Source organism: Mercurialis annua, linkage group LG5 (genome assembly GCF_937616625.2).
Source record: "Mercurialis annua linkage group LG5, ddMerAnnu1.2, whole genome shotgun sequence".
Lineage (NCBI taxonomy): Eukaryota > Viridiplantae > Streptophyta > Magnoliopsida > Malpighiales > Euphorbiaceae > Mercurialis > Mercurialis annua.
In genome coordinates this window covers 13,108,614-13,132,490 of record NC_065574.1, presented here as the reverse complement: position 1 = coordinate 13,132,490, position 23,877 = coordinate 13,108,614, and the positions used below count along the sequence as shown (strand labels likewise).

At 31.6% G+C, this 23,877-nt stretch overlaps 1 protein-coding gene across 1 annotated transcript; it reads right to left on the bottom strand.

Annotated features, from left to right (window-relative positions):
- Positions 1-79: 79 nt before the first annotated feature.
- LOC126682217 (protein DETOXIFICATION 45, chloroplastic) lies at positions 80-7,664 on the bottom strand. Its single transcript, XM_050377816.2, has 15 exons — positions 7,534-7,664; positions 6,767-7,145; positions 6,231-6,373; positions 5,187-5,327; positions 4,738-4,913; positions 4,362-4,497; positions 3,521-3,617; positions 3,329-3,429; positions 2,945-3,108; positions 2,524-2,595; positions 2,271-2,387; positions 2,093-2,188; positions 1,865-1,986; positions 1,018-1,075; positions 80-321 (listed from the first exon to the last, which is right to left on the bottom strand). Exons 2-15 carry the CDS (start codon positions 7,120-7,122, stop codon positions 310-312), a joined length of 1,791 nt encoding a protein of 596 aa, XP_050233773.1. The 5' UTR covers positions 7,123-7,145; positions 7,534-7,664; the 3' UTR covers positions 80-309.
- Positions 7,665-23,877: the final 16,213 nt, after the last annotated feature.

Here is a 23,877-nt window from a genome sequence, read left to right as displayed (position 1 = left end):
AGACAATTACTATAGAAGTTGGTATAACTTCTGTAAAGAGAACAAGGAGAAGGTAGTCGAGTTCACGTGACAAGGGGAAGACAATGAAAAACTCAATATATTACTGCTGAATCGATATATTCGACTCAATAAATATCCTATAAGACATAATTCTAATGATAAAATTCTTTCTAAAATTAATGTGGAATTGATTCGTATTATTAACTTAGCCACCAATACTTATCTGCCAGTGCGAGTGTTTAACCAGCCAGCGACAAAAATACTAACGAAACTATACCTTCCAGCAGTAGGTTCTGTTTTCTTCACATCTCAACTGGCTAGCTGGAAAACACAGAAATGAAAAAAAATAACTCAGAGACAATTACACGACAGATGTAAAATAAATCAATGTATGTATAACGAATTGATGTAAACTGTTCATCATGGTGGACTCCATGTCGATAAAAAGTCAAGTTAGGGACAGAACTAATTACTGCACCAAACTCCCGACTCCGAATAGGCGAATATATTAAATCTATCTGTAGATGTCCTGAACCTAAATATAACCCGACTATTATTTCATTTGTGAAAACTTATCCAACAACGAACAAGACGATTTTTATAAACCGTAACATCAAAATGAAAGGCAGAAAACTAATTAAATCTATAAATTCATACAAGCATGTTCCAAAGACGATCATTTGTCAGTTAAAAAGAGAAGCTGACATGCTTCCAAGTTCCAACCTTAACCTTTTATACAAATAAAATTATGCTAGCAAACTGGGACACAAAATAACAGCTTTTTCTAACTATGGACGTTATTACTGAATCGAAGATCTTAGATTCTATTATTTGCATCTCAGATTCCCAAATTAATTAGATACTTCCCTTGCAACTACTGTTTTTGTAATGAAAAGATTCTGAAAGAAAGCAAGTATACAATACAGCCATTTTGCCAATAAACATGGAAATGAATATTTAATGAATGAGTTGCATGAATTTACAATGTTCAAATAATAATAACTCAAATGTACCTACCTGAATACTATGCAAGTCTTTATGTAGGAACCACCATGGACCAGATTTTGATAGTATTCTGAAATGACAAATACATAAACATAAATGGGAAAACACACATGGTATAAAATTAAAAAATCAAAGTACACATTTTTGACTGTCATTGGCAAAAAAATAACATAATCTAGAAAAGTTAGTTATGCCCGTAAATCCGTAATAGGCCATGGACTTAATTTATGTATGATATTGCATCATACATCAGTAATCAGTTGTATAAAGTAGCATTCTTTCATGTCTATTTCATATCCAAGCAACATTAAAACTAAAAATAGGTTACAAGATGGAATTTGTGACAGATTAAAACTAATCAAGTCTTTAAGTTAATCAGTTTATTTTGTTCAGTCTTTAAATTTCTTGTCCAAGAATATGAGAGAAATTCAAAGGAAGTAAATTCTGGATTAAAGCATACCAATCGACTCAAACTGGGAAAAACTCTTATATACATAAATTGATCTAGCTTGATATTAATTAAAATCTAAAAGCATCTTTTTCTCTCATTTAAATTTTCAAACTTCCTAGTTAAGATTTGAATTGACCTGATCATTTAAAAAGGCAAGCAATAAATTTTTAAAGATAAATAAATGTTTGAATAGGTCTTTTTATGATTAATGTACCAGTTCAAGGTTGAAATTTCAGAACTAAACACAATCATAATGTAAAGCTTATTTTGTTCGAATTCAACCTGCAAATAAATCTCATAAAAGAAAGGAAGAGAAGCCTATATAAACCATACAATGAGCTATATTATTATAAGAGATCTCAGAGTTAATTTTTAAAGAAGAACCTCTATAATGTGCTTTTAATGTACCTGATATACCCTGCCACTGTACGCAAACCCATAAAGAGAGCCAAACCTGACCAAACCCCATAAAGGCCAAATTTTGATGGAGCATAAAGCAAAAAGCCTGAAGATATTGCTCCAACCAACATCTGTAGATAATTATTGATGTTAGATTAATTGAAAGCAGGGACATAAAGTAGAAACGAAGTTAAAAATCAGAAGAGGACATGGAAACAGCGCAAGGTTCAAGCTCACCATAGAGCGGGCTGCATATGCAAAGTCAGAGATACCATAGTGAAGACCATCAAAAATAAAAGCCAGAGCATTCAAAGGCTGGCTTGCACTGACGAACTGGAATATTTTAGATCAAATCAGTATAATGCAGAGCCTTTCCAGAAATTATATACATTTAAATTGAAATAATTTCACAGACCAGTATTCCAGTTCTGACAATTCCTAATACTTCAGCATCCTTGGTAAACAATGTGGCCATGGAACCAAAAGATACACCAAGAATTGCAGCCAAGGTAACACCAGTCAGCAGACCAATCTAAACAAAAACATAAAGGCAAGCTGTAAGCAAAATCAAGAATATAGCATCTAATAATATCAAAATAATTATCTAACAAGCTATAATATTTGAACAGTCAAACTCAAAAATCAAATGAAAGGGAGAGAAATGAAACCTTCAACACAAAGTTCGTAATGTCTTTGACATTTTTATAGTCGCCTTTTGACGAAAAACTCGCTATTAGAGCCTAGAAAACAGATAGCATGTCAGACATCGTGAAGACAACATTGATAGGTAAGCATGTGTAAGATGAAGCACATAATATACATAGGTCAGCCGTAAATCACAGCATTTTATAGGAAGATTCATTACATCGGCCAAATTAAAAATTAGCATAAGATAATTCCTGTGTGAGAATATTTTCTTCATGAGTACCCTACAATTCAAAATATCATACTTAGAATTTTTTAAAACAGAAAGATTCCGAAGCCCTCCGTACGATAGATAGATATTAAATGAACGACCAAAATTGGATTTAAGGATAAGATACAGGCAGCTATAATTTATTGATGATCATTAATGAAGAGAGCTCCTACCTGCCCAGATGCAGCCAGTGCATCTGTAAGAAGAGATACAGCCAACCATACTTGCATGCATATCTGATGTGCAGCCATCGCTACAGGACCTTGGCGCGCAGCCATTGAAGTAGCTAATGTTGTTGTTACTAAAACAGCAAGAGTTCTCCCAATGAGAAAACCACCTATAAGATCTCAATAAGTGTAAGGATAACAGGCAGAATCTCAATACCAGAAGATATCAATAACGTACTGAACATACACCTGAAAGTCAAATAGCTATATTCAAAATGATCCAACCAATCAACGGTTATAATTGTACATTGTATTGCATTGTCCCATATAGTTACAAGAATCATTCTTTTAAAAGAAGGGAATAATAAAAGTTGAAAGTAAAAAACTCACCCGATTTCATATAGACGCCGAATTGCAGGTCTCCCAGCTTTGGGGGCAGCAATATAGCCCTCTTATTTAAATGCCAAATCATTAAGAAGGCAACTAAATATCTACAACATAAAACTATTAGCACAATTAGTACAGATATATAAAAGTTAAAATAAATGTTTTAGAAAGGGATCTAATATTTTGAGGACATACTGAGATATGACAGTGGAAATAGCAGCACCATTTACACCCAATTTAAATGTATACATCAGTATTGGAAATAAAAAGATGGCTGATAAATTACCCAGACCTGCATGCAGAGGAAGGAAAATAAGATAGCTAAAAAAGATTAACAGGAAGGAATTCATTTTCAAATTAAAATAGAAGAGAAGATAAATGCAGCTTTTAACAAAAGCAATTGAAGAGGGAAGAGAGGAGGAGCAACAATCAAAGGGAGAAACTACATTCTATATAATAATAGTTCTTGTCTGCATATTCTTCAAAAAAGAAATTTTCTAATTGATTAAACAACCAAGGCAACCGATTCAATGTCAACTGCTTGCTCATTTAAGAACCAAAAAAAATCTAGATGGCGACTTTCCTGTATGCAAAAGAGAGTTTCAAATACTCCATGATAATAAAGTTCCATGAAGACATGGCTAAAACCAGGGTCACTGTGAATAAGGGTACTCAAAGAGTGGTTAAATCATAGCTGAGAATCAAAGAGCAAGACCTCCCAAGTCTTGAAGTATAGCATCTTTTGCTGTGCAAATATATGGTTAGTAAAATTTTGCTCATCACGACAGAAGTCCATATCCCACTTATTAACATATGTTCGTAATAATTTTTCTTCTAATTGTAATAATTCCCAATGTAAACAAACAAAGCTGTTTTTGCTGGTAGAATAAATACCAAATTTGGAACATAGCATAAATGGAAAGTGTACATATAATATAGCATGTGACACAACTTTTGGGAAAATTTTAATAACAGAAAAAAATGAGGTTCCAATACTTGCAACTTTTTACACTCAGAAATTAGACAGAAGACTTGCCTAGACAATACACAGGAGTTTTTGTATCCTTGAAGCCTCTGAAAACGCCTTGAAGAGCCAAAGACACTACAAATGCAGGAGCACCAAGAGCTCTTAGTAAAAGAAATTGTTCTGCAAGTATGCGCATCGGTGAATGCTGTTCAGAAATTGATCAACAAGAAAATTTTGTTAAAAAGTTTGACAAGCTGCACTTAGCCCAAATACTGTATGCATCTTGATATTCCATCCAGAAGCAGTATTTTTGCATTTTAAGATATAATTCAGTAAACCATATACAGCTTCCGGAATTAGGCAATGAACTGACTTTCTATTCGGGCAGGGACAGATGCATGGGAGTGCGATTCCCTGAGTCACAAAGTAATCGTGCAAAACTCACCAATGGTATGCCCATCAAATTGAGAAAAGGTCCACATCCCAAAGACAGGGCTACTGCTTCAAAGATCCCAATGCCAATAGCTAACACTAAGGCTGTAGACACAGATGATAATTGCTTTCTTTCAGTCACCACAACAGCAGGTTTACCATTTGTGTTGTTTCTTTGAATACCCTTTTCTGCATCAAAAGCTTACCATTAGATTTGCAGCCAAACATGTCGACCACATGTCTAATTACCCATGTTCAGCAGTTTAAAAGTCTCTTGCTTAGACTCATACATAAACCCAACTCAACCATGCCAAACACATATCAAACACTTAAAAAAAGAAATGGGCACTTAGTTATGATCCTTCATGCATAAGAATAATAAAAAGGGAGGAAAAGACTAAACAAGTCCTTGTCATACATGAATATGCATCTGATGTCCACAGAACATAAGTTTAAATTTACCTAAAGGTGAATGTTTTGCATTCTTGGCAATGTCTTCTGCAACAAAAGAAGTCGCAACACTAAGAAGAGGCATATTAAACAACTTTGATATATTGTTAAATATTGTAATTGAAACGCCAGCTGAACCAAGCTCCACAGGACCTACAAAGGCAAGATAAAAGCTCAAAAAATTGGGTAACTAACCATAATCTATTATAGTCTTTCTGTATATCCTTATGGACAAAGAAACAAACAGAATCGCCAGTACTAGTAAACCTTCGCTAAATAATGAAATTTCTAAGCACATTGTAAATTGAACCATGAACATAAATTCAGTTGGAATTCACATCAGGCCATTAACTTCACTACCAAAAAAAACCATGAACTAAAAAATAATTTTTGACTTTGAACAAAAGATATGCATAATCACTGCAATCAAAGAAAAAAGAAGAAACATGTTTGACATTATCATAGATCAGATATTTTTAGTGTAAAAAATACATGATGGTGCTGGGTATATTAGCATCAACAGCTCCCATGCTTGCCTATGAACTAGATTTCAATAGATGTAGATCTTATCCTTCAGTAGCTTGTTTAATCACATAAATCAAAATTAGCTAGTTTTACCATTCTGTTAACCAAAATAACAAAGAAAAACGAGAAGACCGCCTGATTTTCAGTAATACTATAGACTGTAAGTTTTAATAAAAAATTAAATGGGGGAGGATGCAACAATCAAAGAAAGAACGTCGAAGAACCAAAAAGGAATAGGTATGACTTCGAAGATGAAAGAAGTATGATATCCTAAATTCACTCTCGTAAAAACTTGCATAATCCAACAAATAAACTAGGCCCATTTTCAAAAAAGTACGAGTACAACTTACATAAAATCCAATTCAAAGTGGTAATCCTACTAATAACTGGAGAAACTTTAAGAAATCTGAAAAGTATAAGGGGATAAAGGAAAACAAATGCATTGATGGAATTTAAAACAGAAACTACCAAATACATTCACATATTAAAGGAGGCAAAACCCTAAGCCCATAGTATTAAGATGCAAAATACCTAATCTACCGATATAAGCTGTCTCCATAAGCTGCACCAAAGGATCAATAGCCTGTCCAGCAAGTGCAGGCAAAGAAAGCATTAAAAGCTCATGTTTAGGATCTGAAGAGTGTGGTTCATCGATTTTTACTCTTGATGATTCACTGCAATCAAGAAAAAAGAGAACATAAAAATCATTGGCAAAGGGACCAGTTCCTCTAAACAAAAATGGCGGAAGAGAAACGCCGTGTCAAAAGGACTAACTAAATCCGATGACATCAGTTATCCAGTACATGAATCCATTGTCTGGAATAAAACATTCAATTCGATTGAAATGTTGCAAAATCATGTAACTTGTGAAAGCATTTCTTTTAAGAGAGCGTTTTCATATGCCTCACTTTAAAATCAAAAGTACGAATTACACGACTATAACCTATCCAAAAACGATAATGATTGCAAAATAAATGAACAAATATTTTTGCATTTTTAAGACTTACCAAACACTATGGATGAGTACATTCACAAAAGTAATGGCGAGTTTCTGAACTAACACTTACCCATCTATTAAACTGTCCATATCAGATTCATCTTCAGAAGGCACTGATCTCTCCTGCAAATCAGTAGATTCGACACCATATCCAGAACTAGACTGATTATAAACTACTTCGAAATGAGGCTTTCTGCGACGAGTCACAAGTGGGGATGAAGAATGTATGCACTTTGCATACATGAAAGAATTAGATACAATGCCATCTTTACAAGCCAATCGTTTGGGAACAATATCAGTCAGGCACCGAAGCAAAAACCTTCTACTTCCTTTTACTACTCCTCCCTTATGTTCGCCGCTTCTGCTGCTACCACTCAATCCCCCACAAAGTGAACTTCCACTTCCACTAAATAATCTAGTAGCCATAGTTAACAATACTCGACTAAAAGCTGAAATTTAAAAAAGAAACCAAATTAGAAAACTTTAAAGTTAAATACTGATAACTGTAAATTAACCATTAGGTAGCACAGACACTTCATTCAATCAACGTGTTCCGTTACAGAGATACGAAACTTCATTTCTTACATAGAAAACCTTGAAATAACACTGTTTCACGGTGTCCCTGCTACCTAGAGTAACAGTTATTGAAATTGCAATAATCAATCCCATAAAATGATAAACAAAATTTTTTTTTTTTTTTGAATTCAGATATAAGGGCATTCACAAATTAACAGAACAGAACAGAGCATAAGAATGAAATGATCAGCACTACTAGCACAATTACATATAAAGACAATACAAAATATTCGAACAAGGGCTAAATGTACAGATTAGTACCTGAATTTTAGGGTTTTAGAAGAGCAGGCTACAGAGGGTAGTATGGAAGAGGTTAATCGTCGCCATGTTTGATTATTCGTAACAAAGAAGAGAGCAGGCAGTTTGAAAGTCGTTTTTTATATGTGAAGCGATAAGCGTGGCGTACTCAATTCAAGGGAGCAGTTAAGTTTTTTGTAGGAAAAATTATAGTACTACCTAGTCGTAATCCCGCGCAATTGCGCGAAATTATTTAAATAATAATATAATTTTAAACATTAATACAAAAAATGTCAAAAACAAAATGTCAAAAAAATTATAATTTACAAACTAATAAAAATATATTCTAAATTTCTAATAATATAGCAATTAATAACTTTTAAAAATTAAGTAAGTGATTTATTTAAATTTACAACATGCTCATTTAATATAGGTATTTTATTTAAATTGAAAAACTAATTAGAATTGTTATTAGTAACTTTTAAAAATCAAATAAATACTGAGTGTTTTATCTAAATTGGAAATTCATAAAAATATTATTTTCGTCCTCTCAACTATATGAATATATATGTATATATATAAATAGTTTTTGTACCAAAATTTTATTTATACAAATTGGTAAATTTGGATTTGACTCTGACCACATCTTATTATAAAATTAGTATAACTTTCTTTTTTATTGTAGAATTCATAGAAAGTTACATATAACTTAAATTAAAATTCTACCGGAGAGATGGACATGGTTGATTTATTTATTTTTATATGGAAATGTATGTGTTTCAATTTAAAATTTAATGCAAATATTAAAAGACATCTCTAATTCTAGTTAAACTGCAACTTAATAAAAAAAATAAAATTATGTAATATATAATCATACTGCATAAGGGTGTGTTTTTATTAATAGATTTTGATTGCATTTGAACTCTAGTGATAAGCAAATGCGGAAAGCTATAAGAATTTAAATTTATTATTTTTCTATTAGTTTTGGACTATTCATATTTTCATACATTACTTTTTAATATTGATATAAATTCTTAACACTCCAAAAATTTACTAAATTTATAAAGATAAAACATTCGTAATAAAGAAAGTTTAAAAATAAAATAAAATAATACTAATAAAGATATTAAGCAAGAGATTATCATAGATGGATATAAAATTAAAATTAAAATCAATATCATTAACAAACTATAACAGCGTAAGACTGTTTTGGTCAATGCCGTTTATATTTGTCGTCCATCATCTTTCTTCTCCATATCTCAAATTTTCATGAAATTCTTCATCCGATATTTGATCGCTTGTGGTTTTTTTGTTATTTTCAATTGTGTATTCCACATTTTGCATTGCTTTATGTTTTAAACAATCTTTAAAACATAAATCAAATTAATAAAAAACACAGAGAAAAATATCTATTCAATTAATACTACAAAGAAAAAAGCAGTAATAAAGAATTAACCAATATAAGCAGTATGGATATACAAACTGCTCTGAACTACTTGATTAATACTGCAATTGGTTTGTCATTTATACTTTTGGTGACTTTTTCAATCGGCAAAGTAAATTATCTATTTGCATAATTATCAAACATAAATCAGTGCAACACACAAAACAATTAAGATAATAAAACGGTCCTACAATAAATATGAAACACGTATGCATGTAACTGCTAAATCTAAACAAAGGCAGGTCAAAGAAATAAATACAAAAAACTGCTAAATCTAAACAAAGGCAGGTCAAAGAAATAAATACAAAAAACATGTCCTTGCTGACATATATATACAAAAGTTAATCACAAATGCATATTAGAGCATCAATAAATTGGAAGAAAAATTAAGCTTACCTTTCATTTGCTTCCTCTGGACATTTTCTCAAAAAAAAAAAAAAAAATTGGAATTGGTTTTGAAAAAGAGAAGTGAGTGCAAATAAGAAAAAAATTAATTTAATTTCAAAGAATGAATATTATGCTGATATCGGCTACACAAATTGAAATCTGAAAAAAAAAAGAGATTGATATTGATTGAAAAAGTGAGAACTTATAGCAGTCTAAACCAATTACAATTCTTTTAGTTAAAATAAGAAGTCTAAATGGATTAAAATTCTTTTAATTAAATTATATGAAAAAATATAATTAACATAAGTGTTTTTGAAAAGGTGGGAACTCATAAAAATGCTCTATTTGGTGAGAATCAATGAGAAGCCTCCGTTGGTCCTCTCAACTATATAATATATAGATATTAATTTTTATCTTTGAAATTATCCAATTTTAATTCACTTTTAGAATAATTATTCAATTGTTTTTTTATTTAAATTTCAAATATTTTATTAATTTTTTTTTTAATATTTTTAAGGGAAAGCCGCTAAGGTTTGTCTTTATGATCAAGTAAGCTCTAAACGTCTGAAAAGGTTCAAATATGCCCCCAACATTTTAAAATGTTGACAACCAAACCCCCGATTTGGACAACCAGGCCCCTAGCGTATATTTTATGCGTCAAAATTAGGGGTTTGGTTGTCAACATTTTAATATGTTAGGGGTATATTTGAACCTTTTCGGACGTTGAGAGCTTCCTTGATCCAAAAGCCAAACCTTAGGAGTATAAATGACCCTTTTTTCTATTTTTAATTGCAAAACTCTTGTTTTAATATTCGAACTATAAACATTGACTATATATAAAAAGAAACGCGTATTTCACGTCTGCAGCAATTTAAACACATTTTTCAAAATTTGACATTGAAAGGCCAAACTTTTTATTTGTTGGCTTTTTACAGCCAACGTCGTTTTCCGATGTCGTTTTTATTTCTTGAAAATGTCAAAAATGATATTGTTTCGTGAAGAAAAAAAAATTTATGTTAGAAGATAGAAGATTTAACTTTTTTGTGAAAATAGTACTTAATCACTACAAATATGAATGTTGAGGCTTTTTTTTTTCATTTCAATGTCGTAGATACCTCAATCATCTTAGACATTAACGCATTAAAATATTTTAATGCACTTGATGGATATCGGACCTTTAAGGGCTAATTAATTAAGGATAGATACCAGACCAAAATTAAAAATTAGATTTTTTTTATAATTCAAAACCAAACCAAATGTATCTCAACCAAATCAAAATAAATTTCGGATTGATTCGGATTAGATTAATAATTTACGGTTTTTGCTCGCCCCTATCCAGACATGACTATAAGAGAAACCGACCTGAAGTAACAAGCTACAACAAGAAAAGCAATACACAACAAATAAAAATAGGTCTTTTTACAAAAATACAATATTCGCAAACATACGCTTTAATCTCTTTTGGAAAAACTCATGCCAGATGGCCATATTGTTGTATGCATTCTATCATAAAACAAGTATGATTATACTTATTGAAGGATCAAGGTACGTGCAACAAGATGCTGTGGGGTCTTGGAGGCTAGCTAGGCATTTTTTGTTGCGGGGTCTTGGAGTCTGGGCATTTTAGTCTTTGGGAGATCAAGTGGAAAGCAATGATGGACTGAATTTAGAGCCTTATAAAAACGGGAAAAAACTTAAGTGAATCTAGTTCACTAAGTAGATTGTGAACTTTACATTAAACACGTGACACATGACGTTATTGAATGGAAGTGACCAATAATTAAATGGTTTTTCATAATAATTATAAAATAATCAATTGATGTACTATTTAATAACTGGAGCATGGGATGCAGAAGTCGAAGCTAACATAGCACTAGAACCACTCGATCTCACTGGAGATTGGCCGTGAATTTTCTCAACACTACTACCACCAACTTCACAGCTTGATGCCCATTCGTACGACCTTTTTGTAGACGCTGCAAAAGAACATAAAAACACAAATCAAAACAAATTCTAAAACGAAAATCATAATTAAAAAATACAAAATCCACATCTCTAGTTTCACCTCTCTACCTGACAGAGCTTTTTTAGAAACCGACACGTCAATCATTTCATCAGGTGCCATTACAGTCGTCGGAGTTCCAATTGTATTCACTAGCACGGCCGCTGTTGGTGATGATTAGACAAAGAAGAAGGAATGGATGAAGAATTCAGTGGTAACATCTACATGGAACGACAATGTTTTGAAAAAAATAATTCCACATGTGAAACGATGAGTTTAACTTGTAGAGTCCGACGTGTCCTTCCATGTAGGATTCCAGTAGCCCAGTCAGAAAAGATATACCAGATTTTCATTCTGTGATGGATATGGAAAAAATAAAAGGTCGTGCTTTTATATGATGACTTTTAAATGTCGTGATTAAAATGAAATTAGGTGTAAATATCGTGATTTTTTTTATATAATTAACCATTTTTAAATCCACCACTATTGTCACTTATTATGTTCATAATATAATGGGTTTTCCTAAAAAAATCACGAACTTTACACGAAGTTTCATTTTAATCATGAACATTAAAAGTTGTCATTTAAAGGCACGAACTTTCATTTTGTTTCAAATCTATCGCCAAAGTAAAATCCGATGTATTTTATCGAACCAAAAATTCCTAATCCTATATACTCTAACTAAAAGATAATAAGGTTTAATGTCGATTTATAATTTGGGTCTTTCATTAATGGTTTATTGAAGAATTTAGTCAACAAAAATACACTGAAATGATAGATTTGAAACAAAATAAAAGTTCGTGCCTTTAAATGGCAACTTTTAAAGGTCATGATTAAAATGAAACTTCGTGTAAAGTTCGTGATTTTTTTAAGAATTAACCCTAATATAATAGCCTATATCATTCTGAACAAGTTTGAAAAAGCTTTTCAAAGCTTCAAAAGAATTATTCTTATGAGCCATGAATATAATCCATATATATCTAAAATAATCATCAACTAAGGCATTTGCTTACTATCTAAGCTAGCAACTCTTGATAGTCCAAGTAAATCCATATGAATTAATTGAAGAGATTTGGATGTACTTACAAACTTATTAGACTTGAAGGATGACTTGTATTGCTTTTCCATATAGCATGAAGCACAAACTTTGTCTTTCTCATATTCGATTTATGGAAATCCAACTACAAACTCTCATTTTCTTAAGTTGTCTATCAATTTCATGTTTGCGAGGGCAAGCTTTTTATACCATAGTCAAGACTCATTCTTTATAGACATAAGACACTTGAGATTCTTGTTAATGATTGAGTTCATGTCAATTATATAAATATTTTCATTCCTTACTCTAAAGATTATCTTGTTATCACTCATTTAAATGAGATAACAAGTCTTAGAATTAAAATTGACCCTTAAGGCACTATCACACAATTGACTCATACTCACCAAATTATAATATAAACAACTAAAAGAACATTTCTAATACAAGAAGTTGAACTTGAAATCTTACCAACTTACCAATACCAACTATCTTTCCTTTTATATTATCTCCAAATGTCACATGGCAACCATCCTTTGATTAAAGTGTGGTGAATAGGTTACTATTTTCGATCATATGCCTTGAATTTCCACTATCCACAAGCCATGATTGATTTTTATTGATGCCCTGGCCCTTGTTCTATAACATAAAAGCTCAAACAAATTTAGGTACCCAAACATACTTGGGCCCTTGGGGGTTAGTTTTGGAACCATCCAAATGAACTATGTTAAAATGGCCTTTTCTTACATAGCATCTATACCATTTGTATGCCCTATCTTCTTACAATAGAAGCATTAAATAGATGAATTAGCCTTCTATTCGCAAGGAAAGACGCATACGCTCAAACCATTGAATTTATAGAGAGGTAACATATGGTTCTAATGCTTTAACCAGTTCAACGTGGGAAAACATGACAGGGATTTAAATGACGTAACCACTATTCAAATAACTATGAGTATCAATGTGGGAATTCGGAGATCAGACGAGATTAATATCAATTCTACTCCAAAATTAAGATTTAATATGGAGATTGAGGGATAAAAAGTTTGAGCTTTATTTTGATTAATAATGTGTTGATAAAAAAAACAATAATACTAAATATTTATAAGGAATAAACCCTAATTAAGAGTCATAACCCTATGGAGATTTAATCTCTTATTTAAGAACAAATAAAAACTAAAGATAAATATATGGCTTCTTTTTGGGCTGAAATTCCCTCCTGAGCATATTTAACTCTTCTCATCATATCATGAACTTCTTCACATTTAGGTCCACTAGTCACCTCCTAGGCCGATGCAAATAATGCCCCCAATAAGCCTAATGTGTAAGGTTTGAGCTTGTTATATTCAGCCTTGAATTTGATTGGACTTCCCCTCTTTTCTCCTTGGCCCATTCGGTCAATAACTACTGACTTTTGAAATTCACCTCAATGTCACTTTTCAAGTATAAATAGTTATTTTTACCATTTTTGGATTTACTTGAATCTTTGACTTTTGCAAAAATCTATATTGAATTCTCTCCATCTTGCCGATTTAACTCAAGTACGTTACCTTCATTCAAACCTTGTATCGGCAAATCTTCAACATCTTTAATAAGTGATTCTGACTTATTTTCCTCCTTAGATTTGCACCATGTCTCAAGTTGATGAAGCCATCTCCAATGAAGTCCGTGAGAAGATTAAAGCATGTCGCTCAGAGGCAACTTCGTCTACACTTGAGGTAATAGCTAAATTTTACTGATCGAACCGAGAAATGGTTGGTGAACCCGAAAGCTAAAACAAACCACCCACATATCAAAAAGCCTACACCACCGACAATACAAAACCAGAGAGAGAAACAGAAGCACGAACCTAGAAATCGTCCATAAAAGTGAGGATAACCGGAAGCAAACGACCTAGGAAAAAAAGTAGTGTGGTGACTACAAAATGATACAAGCAAAGACAACAAACCACACTAGTAACCGTCTACCATACGAGCGCTGGAAATTAAGTGATAACTGGAGAAGAAGCATTAGTAATCGAGGCGGAAGTATATGGAATGCGGGTACGTATAGTATCAACAAATCCTAGAAGTGCGATGAACATGGTAACATGGACCGCATATTAAAACATAGGGGGAAGCATGGTAAGGATAAAACTACAATCGATGTTGATCAAAGGAATTGGGGTAGCAAGTCTACATTCGATGGGTACAACTAACATTCAACTTCAACTGAAAAACACAAACAGATTCAAGAAGGTAGTAGCGACCTCCTTTCATGTGGTCGATAGGAAACTCTCACACAATATAATACTCGAGGGGCCGTTCCTATATGAATCTAAAGCGGTAATCAACATTTGGAACTAGAAGGTGATGTTCCAGACATCCGAAGGCACGACCACAATATTTGGGACTTGAAGGAAGAAAAGCACTGCCATATGGTAGCCACTACAGAGCTGATACCAATGGAAGAGATACTAAGCCCACTTTGTGAAGCGCCCGTTGTTGAACTAGTATGAGAGAAGGAAGCGTGGAAGTCAACCTAGGATAGTCAGTCAAAATCAAAACCAATATTCTTGAGGAACTACGAGAGGAAATCAAGAAGGTATACTTTTACCGTCAAAGCATCAGAGATAAAAGGGATCGACCCGAGAATTGCTTGTCATGAGCTAAACACGGATCCTGTGGAAAAAGCAGTCAAGCAAAAGAAAAACACTCTGAAGAGTGATAAAAAAGCAATCGTTGAGGAAGTCGACAAGCCACAGGATTCATCAAAGAGGTCATATATGCGGAGTTGTTGATCAATGTGGTCTTGATAACAAAAGCCAACGGGAAGTTTCGCATGTGTTTGGATTTCACAGATCTCAACAAAGCCTACCCCAAAGATTATTTCCCACTATCCAATATTGACCAGCTAGTAAATGCAACCGCATGCTGCAAACTCTATAGTCTGGTAGATATGGCGCTAGAATACAACCAAATCCCCATGAAGGAGGAAGCCCAAGTCATAAAAAGATTTACAACAAATGAGGGTACATTTTGTTCGGATTGAAAAATGTGTGAGCCGCCTTCCAAAGGCTAATGAAGTTTATATTCAAAGAACGAATCGGGAAGACAATGAAAGTATACGTGGATGATGTAATAGTGAAAAAGTAGAAGGGAAGCAGACCACCCAAAGGATCTCCAAGTAATGATGGAAGTCCTCGACAAATTCAGCATGAAGATGAACCCCGATAAATGTACATTCGGGGTGGACGATGGAAAATTCCTATGGTACATGGTATCCGAAAGGGGGATAAAGGAAAATCCAGGAAATGATATCACCCAGGAACCAACAGGAAGCTCAAATATTAAATGGAAGAATAGATGTATTAAGACGGTTCATCTCGTCCTCAGCCAAAAGAGGCTTACTATTTTATCAAGCATTAAAATTGAAAACATTCAAGTGGAGAAAGGAGTTTGAAAAGGCATTTGAAGATCTCAAAGCGTCTATACTCAAACCGCTGCTCCAAAGGAGAATGACGGAACAAGAAGTCTTATACCTGTACATCTCAGTGTGCAAATATACAACAACAGTACTTGTGAGAGAGGAAGAAGGTCAGCAGCTCCCGGTCACTATGTCAGGAGCATCTTGAAATATGCGAAGAACAAATACCCATAAATCAAAATGATGGTCTTAGCATTAACTTCAACAACCAAAAAATTGAAACCATATTTCCAAGCACATCCTATAATGGTGCGAACGGATCAACCGTCAAGACAAGCGCTCCAACAACCTGAACTGTCCATAAGGGTTGTTAAATGGTCCATACAATTAGGGGAACACGACAAGTCTTTTCATTTATGATCATTTTTTTCTTTAACAATGAATTAGTTTGAATTTTTGTTGGATTAAAAAACATCTTATGAGCTGAATTCAATTTATTATAATTATACCAGTGCGTTTTATTTATTGATAATCAAAATTAGAATAGGTATAATTTTTGTTGAATTAGAAAATATCTCATGAGTTATATTATAAATATTAATTATATCAATTAGTTATATAAATAATTAAAGTAGTGATAAGGATATTGATAATGTAAATATGCATGTTAACCCATCCATTCATATTTTATTATTAATATAGATATCAGAAAATTTGGTTTAAATGCTTGCATTTGCCGATTATTCTTACTCTATTACTCTTCTATTTACTATTTCAAACTTATTTAGCCTTGTTTTAAGATGAGACGTTGTAGTTTGTGATTTGACTATTGGTTTAAGAAAAAATAAAGATGCATTGTAAAAAAATTAAAATTAACCTATGAAAAAAGTAAACTTTAAAAGGAAATGATTTTTTATAGCTTATTAGAGGTTTTTCGACACTAAAATTGCATATGATAAGTTATGGTTATCTAAGACTCTAGGCAAGTGTACTGTTAGAATATTTTTTTATTAAAGTTTCTATCATCACTTTATGCCTCATGTTATTTGTATGAACAGTTTAAAATTATGAACAAAGGATCACTTTACCCCCCGAACTTGGCACAAAGTATCAAAAACGTCCAAATTAGCAAAACCGGATCACTTTTACCCTGAACTTGTCCAAACCAGCTAAAAAAACCCCTATGCTGACGTGGCACCTTAATTGGAGAGTGGATTTTATAAAAATCTTAATTTATTTTAATTAATCACAATCAAATACTTTAATAAAACTTTAATAAAGTCAAGGATCTATTTGTATATTTTTTTCAAAAAAACAAATTTATTTTTTTTAAAATTTATATTAGCCTAATCTAATTACCATTTCTTATAACCCTAACCATTAGTATTTCACAAACAAAAATTCACCGCCTCCGCTCATCCTCCAACCTCCACCCATGGCCATCGCCTCCACCCATCCTCACCTTTCTTCTTCGTTGAACCATCGTCGCTGTTGTACCAGATCTTCTGGTGGCTGTCGTTCGTAAAGAGGAAGGAAAGTTTCTTTTGTGACTTCCAAGGATCTGCTGGTGGAAAAGAGGAAGACGAAGACTGATAAAATGAAGAAGAAGATGAAAAGAGGAAGACGAAGACGAAGACAGTAGCTGCTTTTCTACTCCTTCGTCGTTACCGGAGATGGACGAAAACGAAGAGAAGCTGCTGCCGTCCAAGGATCTGCTGGTGGCTATCATTTTTTGTTTGATTTTTCATGGTGTTTGCTGAGAAAAAGATCCAATTATTGTTAGCTTTGTGCTTTATTTTTCTAATTTTTGTTTGTGATTTGTTCTTGTTATTCATATATAAAGATCAATTTAAAAGTTTTGTGCTTTGTTCATGTTATTTTATTTTTCCTAATTTTGGTTTGTTTTCTTTTTCTTTGTGTACGAGTGAGATTGGCGAGGAGCAGATTTGTGCTTTCTTCTTGAGAGAACAGACTCATGTCTGTTCATCAAGAAGAGACCTGTGTCTGTTCTTCAAGACCCATGGGTATGATTTAATTTTTTAAAAAAATTGATTTTTTTTATTAAAATTATAAATTTTAGGGATTAATTTCGTATATAAGTAAAAGTTGAAGGACTAATTTGTAATATTAAATTTGAAATTAAAAGGTGAAAATGTTCTTTTTTAAATTATTAGGTATTAATTTAAAATGTTTAAAAAAATTAGGACCATTTTAAACCTTTTTCAATCAAAAACCATCTTAGAAAACCAAAACCACTATTAAAACCGGAGAGTGAGGTACACTCTCTAGGGTGAGAGTGGGGGGGGGGGGGGGGTTTGTACTAAATTTGACAAGTTCAGGGTAAAAGTGATCCCGTTTTGCTAATTTGGACATTTTTGATACTTTGTGCCAAGTTCAGGGGGTAAAGTGATCCTTTGTTCTTAAAATTATCATGAGTTTATGAACAATATAATAGAGAGAGTTAATTTTTCTAATTAAACCATTATAGATAGTATATATTTATATATTTTTTTCTACAATTTTAAGATGAATTCCCAACTCATTGACTATTTTATATTTTCAATATTGTCATAAAAATTATTAGTTGTAAAAGCAGGATGAGGCGAGGTGGGACAGCCGTCCCACTCTAGTTTTTTTTCTTCCAACGATAGTTCTATTAATAAAGATAATAATATAAGGATGAAAACCATATAGCAATGATATTTTTTTTATATGATCTTTCAAGGTTGTAGCAGTAAATAAAAGGCAACAAACGTGATACAAGCAAAGATTAAAAAAGAAGTTTAATCATAAATCCCGCAAACTTAACACAAAGATAGACCGTCGAACGGGGATTTCGATCTTCTTCTTCCGATGAGCCGGAAAATCCGCTCGAACCGTTGAAGCGTAGTATTTTGCCAAACAATCAATCATCTTCATCTATATCTATGAAGATAAAAGTCACAAACCACTCTATTATTAGATCTAAAAAGATATGACTTTGAAAAACGATCAAACACTAAAAATACTTGGTAGATCTAAAAATCAAAACAAAAGAGGTATCAACGACCTTAAGATTTATTTCAATATGATAAAATTAAAAAAAACACAACTAAAAATTAAAATTTTTGAGAAAGATTTATTGAATAGGGAGTAGATCTATAATAATTAGTAGTTTAGGCGGACAGAAGATGATTTTCCGACTAGCCGGAAATATCATTTTCTCCCACACTCAGGAAGATAAGTGAATGAAAGTTTTTTTTAAAGAGAAATGAGAACACAAATATCAGAGAGAGAAAATTTACCCATACACTAGTTGAATGAAGGAGTTTTTAATAATTTGAAAAGTCTACTAAATATTTTAACACATGTATTGATTAAAAAAAACATCTTGTTAAACTTTCAAATATACTTCCACAACTTCCATAACTTCAAACCTAAACTTTTAATATTATTCTAAATACTTGGAGGTTATCTTGCACTTTATAAATTTTTCACTCAAGAGGTACACATTTTATTTTTCTATTTAATTAGTATTAATTTCATAAATATTTGTTTTTTATTTAATAGCAAATCAAAAAATAAATTTTTTATGTTCCAAATTTTTGAAATAATAAAGTAAGAATATTTATTTTTAGAAAAATATGTTATATATGTTATGGATGGACATGAAACATTATATACGGATCTTAAATTTTTTTTTTTGAGCAAAATTGCAAATATAAGATTGTCACAATGATTGAGAAATGTTCTCACATTGGAAGTAGTTTAATGTATTTATGCATATACATATTGAAATAAAAATTTATGTAAATGAAAAAAATCTTTTTTTGCAGTGGAAAATATTGAAATTGCAGCTAAAAGATTGAGCAAAATAAAACGCCATAATAAAAAAATGTCAAAGATAATTAAAAAAAAAAGAGTGCTATTATGATTAATAGTGCAGCTATGAGTGGTAGTGCAGATATAGCTGGAATCGGCGAGCCTCCAATAAGACCATAAAACTCTCTTTTTTATTATATAAAATCAAAATAATGACTATAAACTCGCATTGCATAATTGTAAGATTTTACATAGCATATAACCGTATAAAATATATTCTTAAAAATATTAATGTGCATATAATGTGAAATACTACCAATTTTTTTATTCCATTAAATTATATCTATTTTCACGTCTATTTTTTATTTATAATAAGACTTAACAATCACTTATTAGGAATTTTTGTGGATATATATATGTATATATTGGTTAATAATCATGTACATCATAAGCATAAATCCTTTTCACAGCTTTACATGTTTGTTGAGCTTGTGATTGGAGATGCCTCATATAAATTACTTTTTGTCCTTTCCATTGTAATCTTTTAGGTGAAAAAGTCCAAAATTTTCTTATGAAATTTATTGGATGATTACAACCTCAGTATCACCTCATACCTTAAGCTTCATCACCGAGTCATGTTTCTCTATTTATCTTTCAAATCAACCTCAGTTCTATTCCAAAAAATGTCTTGCTTAGACCGCAAGATGAGTTTTCAGTTTTCGTGTCTAAACTTTTCCACGCCCCCTCTCTTCCGTAGTCCACCTCTTAAGCGACCTATTTTTTGACTAATTTGGTGGAAGAATTAAAATTCTAAGTGGTTAGTAGAACACGATAAAGGCGCTTCATCTGTAGTAAAAGTTTTAAAATGAATTTGAGTTATTTCATAGGTTGGGTCATCTACTGAATCATCCCACTCAAAGGTACAAGAATTAAAATCCTAAGTGGCAGTAGTAGGGAGAGTATTGACTGTAATATCTCATTTAATGCCTCAAAAGCAAGATCTACATTCTCTGTGGATATAGTGGGGACGATTAACAGTTTTGGACAAGTTAAATGAATGAAGAAAATGATCATCCAACAATAATTTCAACTCTCAGCAGCTGAATTCAAGTGTTTTTCTTACTCTAGTGATTTGTGACGAAGGGATTTCAGACTCCATAGTCATAGCTGGTTCTTTAGCAGAAAAGTCTGCATCTGCAATCTCCCTAGCAGCTAATTCAAGAAAAGGAAATGTCAATGCACCTTCATATCTTCTTGAAGAATATATGCATCTCAATCTCCATAACAGCTAATGAAAGAAAAGGAAGGCCCAATATACTAAATGTGTCTCTCAGGTAAACAGCAGAGAGACTCAAAAACTCATTCTCCCCACTCAACAATGCATTTGAATTACAAATAGCTGACTCTGCTTCCTGTTTACTTTCCATCAGTTCACCAGTCAACAATTGACTCTTCAGTCGCCCTAATTTTTCAATTATGTCACTCCAAATTTTCTTTACAGTTTCATGACCTTCATTGTTATCCCTCACAAGCCATTTTTTTTGTCGAACAACAGCGACAACTTAATAGGCCGATTCCATTTAATTTTTAATTTGGGCTGACTCTACGGTGTACAAATCTTCAATCATTTTGAGTAAATCGAGGATTTTTTACAGAAGACGCTGACCCATTAGCAATTTCGTCTTTAATAAAACGGAGAAAAAAATTCTCCCTAATATGATAATAGTACGATGAAATGGGGATTCTTAGATTTCCTGTAATTTTATCCAGCAAAAGCCTCGAAATTTTTTGGCGAATAAAGAACTTAACAATCCATGATGCAATATAAAAATCCAGTCATTAACCATCTTATATTTTCAACATTGTTATAAAAATTATCAGTGGCGAAAGCAGGATGAGGCGAGGTGGGGATGTCGCCCCACCTCAGTTGTATTAATGAGGAGGTCAGTTTGGTGATTTGAAAAGTCTACTAAAGATTATAATATTCTGATAAAAAATATCTTTAAGAGTTTAAAAATATGAATGGTGTAAAATAGAGTTTAAATATTGTTCAATATTGTTCTATAGACTTTGATTTTATCTTGTATTTCTTACATTTTTTTGCTGAAAAGATACACATTTATTTCTTAATTAATTAGCATTTAATTTTTAAATATTTGTTTTTCATTTAATAGCAAATAAAAGATTTTGATTTTTTACATATTTATATGACTTCTTCTTATCCATCCGCAAACGCTTACATTTTTGAAATAGAAATCAATGTTTTATGACGATATGGACATTTTTAGAAGGTTTGGACATTTTTGAAACAAAAATTCATGTTTCAAGACGATACAAATATTCTTGAAAAGTTTGGGTATAAGTGAAAGTTTAAGTAAACTTTTGACCTTTTTTTATCTTTCTATAAAATTGGACCTTTTTCATAAAACCCCCTTAGATATATGGGTTCTATATAATAAGTTTGGAAGAAACTATACTCTTTGCCTTCTTTTTCAAATTATTTACATTTTAGGTTATTTCAAGCGTGCCTCTTTTTCAAGTTATATTTGCAAATATACCTCATTTATTTAAATAGAATTATTCACTCTATTTCATCAAAGGAGAAGAGTAAGATATGATATTTTTAAAGGAATTGATTTATTGGCCTCATATTTTTAATGGAATCTCTCTGAGTTGGCGTGTCACCACTAATTCTATATAACCTCGTTTTTCTTAATTCCAATTCAAAACTCTTCATTTATAATTTTTCTGTTTTTTCATCTATGTGTTTTAGAAGATCACTATTAACTATTTCATTTCTTAGCAAGATTTTGTTTTTTATTTTTTTTTAATAATTTATGTATTTATTTTGTTTAAAAATTGTGCCATATTTTTATATAAGCTATTTGTTATTCTATTTTTAATTGCTAACTCCATGCAATGGTTCTTTTAAAACAAGAACTCCATACAATAGCAAATGTTAATGATTCGACGCGACATTTTCTTTATCATTTTTTTCTTGTTATATAAATGATGACAACATCAAGAATATTGCAGATTCAATAACTGAAATTTTATAAGATTTGAGTATATTGATCCTACTTTGATACATATTAAACTCTGATGTGACATGAATTACAATGATGATTCGAATATATATTGAATCGCTCTCTATTCCTCCACCACCATACCAATTATATAAGTAAAAAAGTTTAGACAAATTAAATAAATTAAATTTACAAAGTTATTTCAAAAGCAATAATTTATTATATGTACATTAAAAAAAGAATAAGAAGAGATATCTGTGTAAATTAAATTTGATTTAATTTTAATTTTGATTTCTTGTTCGTGGGTCTTTTGTTACTTATTGGCTTCTTTTTCGTTGCTCGTTGGTTGCAGTTTGGTTGTTTATTGGTTATTTTTTATTGTTCTTTGGTTGCTTATTGTATAATATATTTGTTTACTCTATTTTATTGGTTGCTACTCCCAACTGACATCATAACATTTGAATGACAAATGATCCTTCTAACTTCTCTACACCTAATAAACTAATTTAAAATTAAATAAGGTAGATAATTATATAATATTAGTTTAGAAGTCATGTCTGCGCTCACCGTTCTCTTAAGAAAAATTATATAACATGACCGTTGCGCCATGTCATTCATACAACAAACTTATAGTGCGTTGGTAATGTGGAAAATTGAATGATAAAAAAAGTAATAACTAAAAGATTCCCTATTGCAAATGCTTATTGGTTTGTTGACGTGGTGCAACGGTTGAGTGAGATAAACACTCATCTTTTAATTATTATCATACAATATACTAAATAAAATTGTCACAATCTCATATTAATATGTAACACGAGTTTGTTATTATTTTGGATACCCTTAACTACAACAATTTGTAATAATTAATATATTTGGTAAAATCACACGTACAACTTATCTATTTTTGTTTTGAAATATACAAAGGATAAAAGTCGTAAAGGGATATAAAAACATCTTGTGCTCCAATTTTTAAAAAGATGTTCATAACTAGGCCTTGTTTTATGTGAATTGTCAATAAAAACATGACTACAATAATTTATGAAGAAAAAACGACACAAACAGCCGTAAAACTATTAAAGAGCAACAAATTAAAAGCTAAAAATATTATCAAGAGGAGTTATCCCCCTTTAAAAATCAATAACAATATAATTTTATTTTCATGTTCGCATAGCACATATATAATATAAATGAGTAGTACAAATTTTAAAAATATTAGTTATGTTTTTTATTTGATAAAAAAATATTTAATAAAATAAAATAGATGATATTT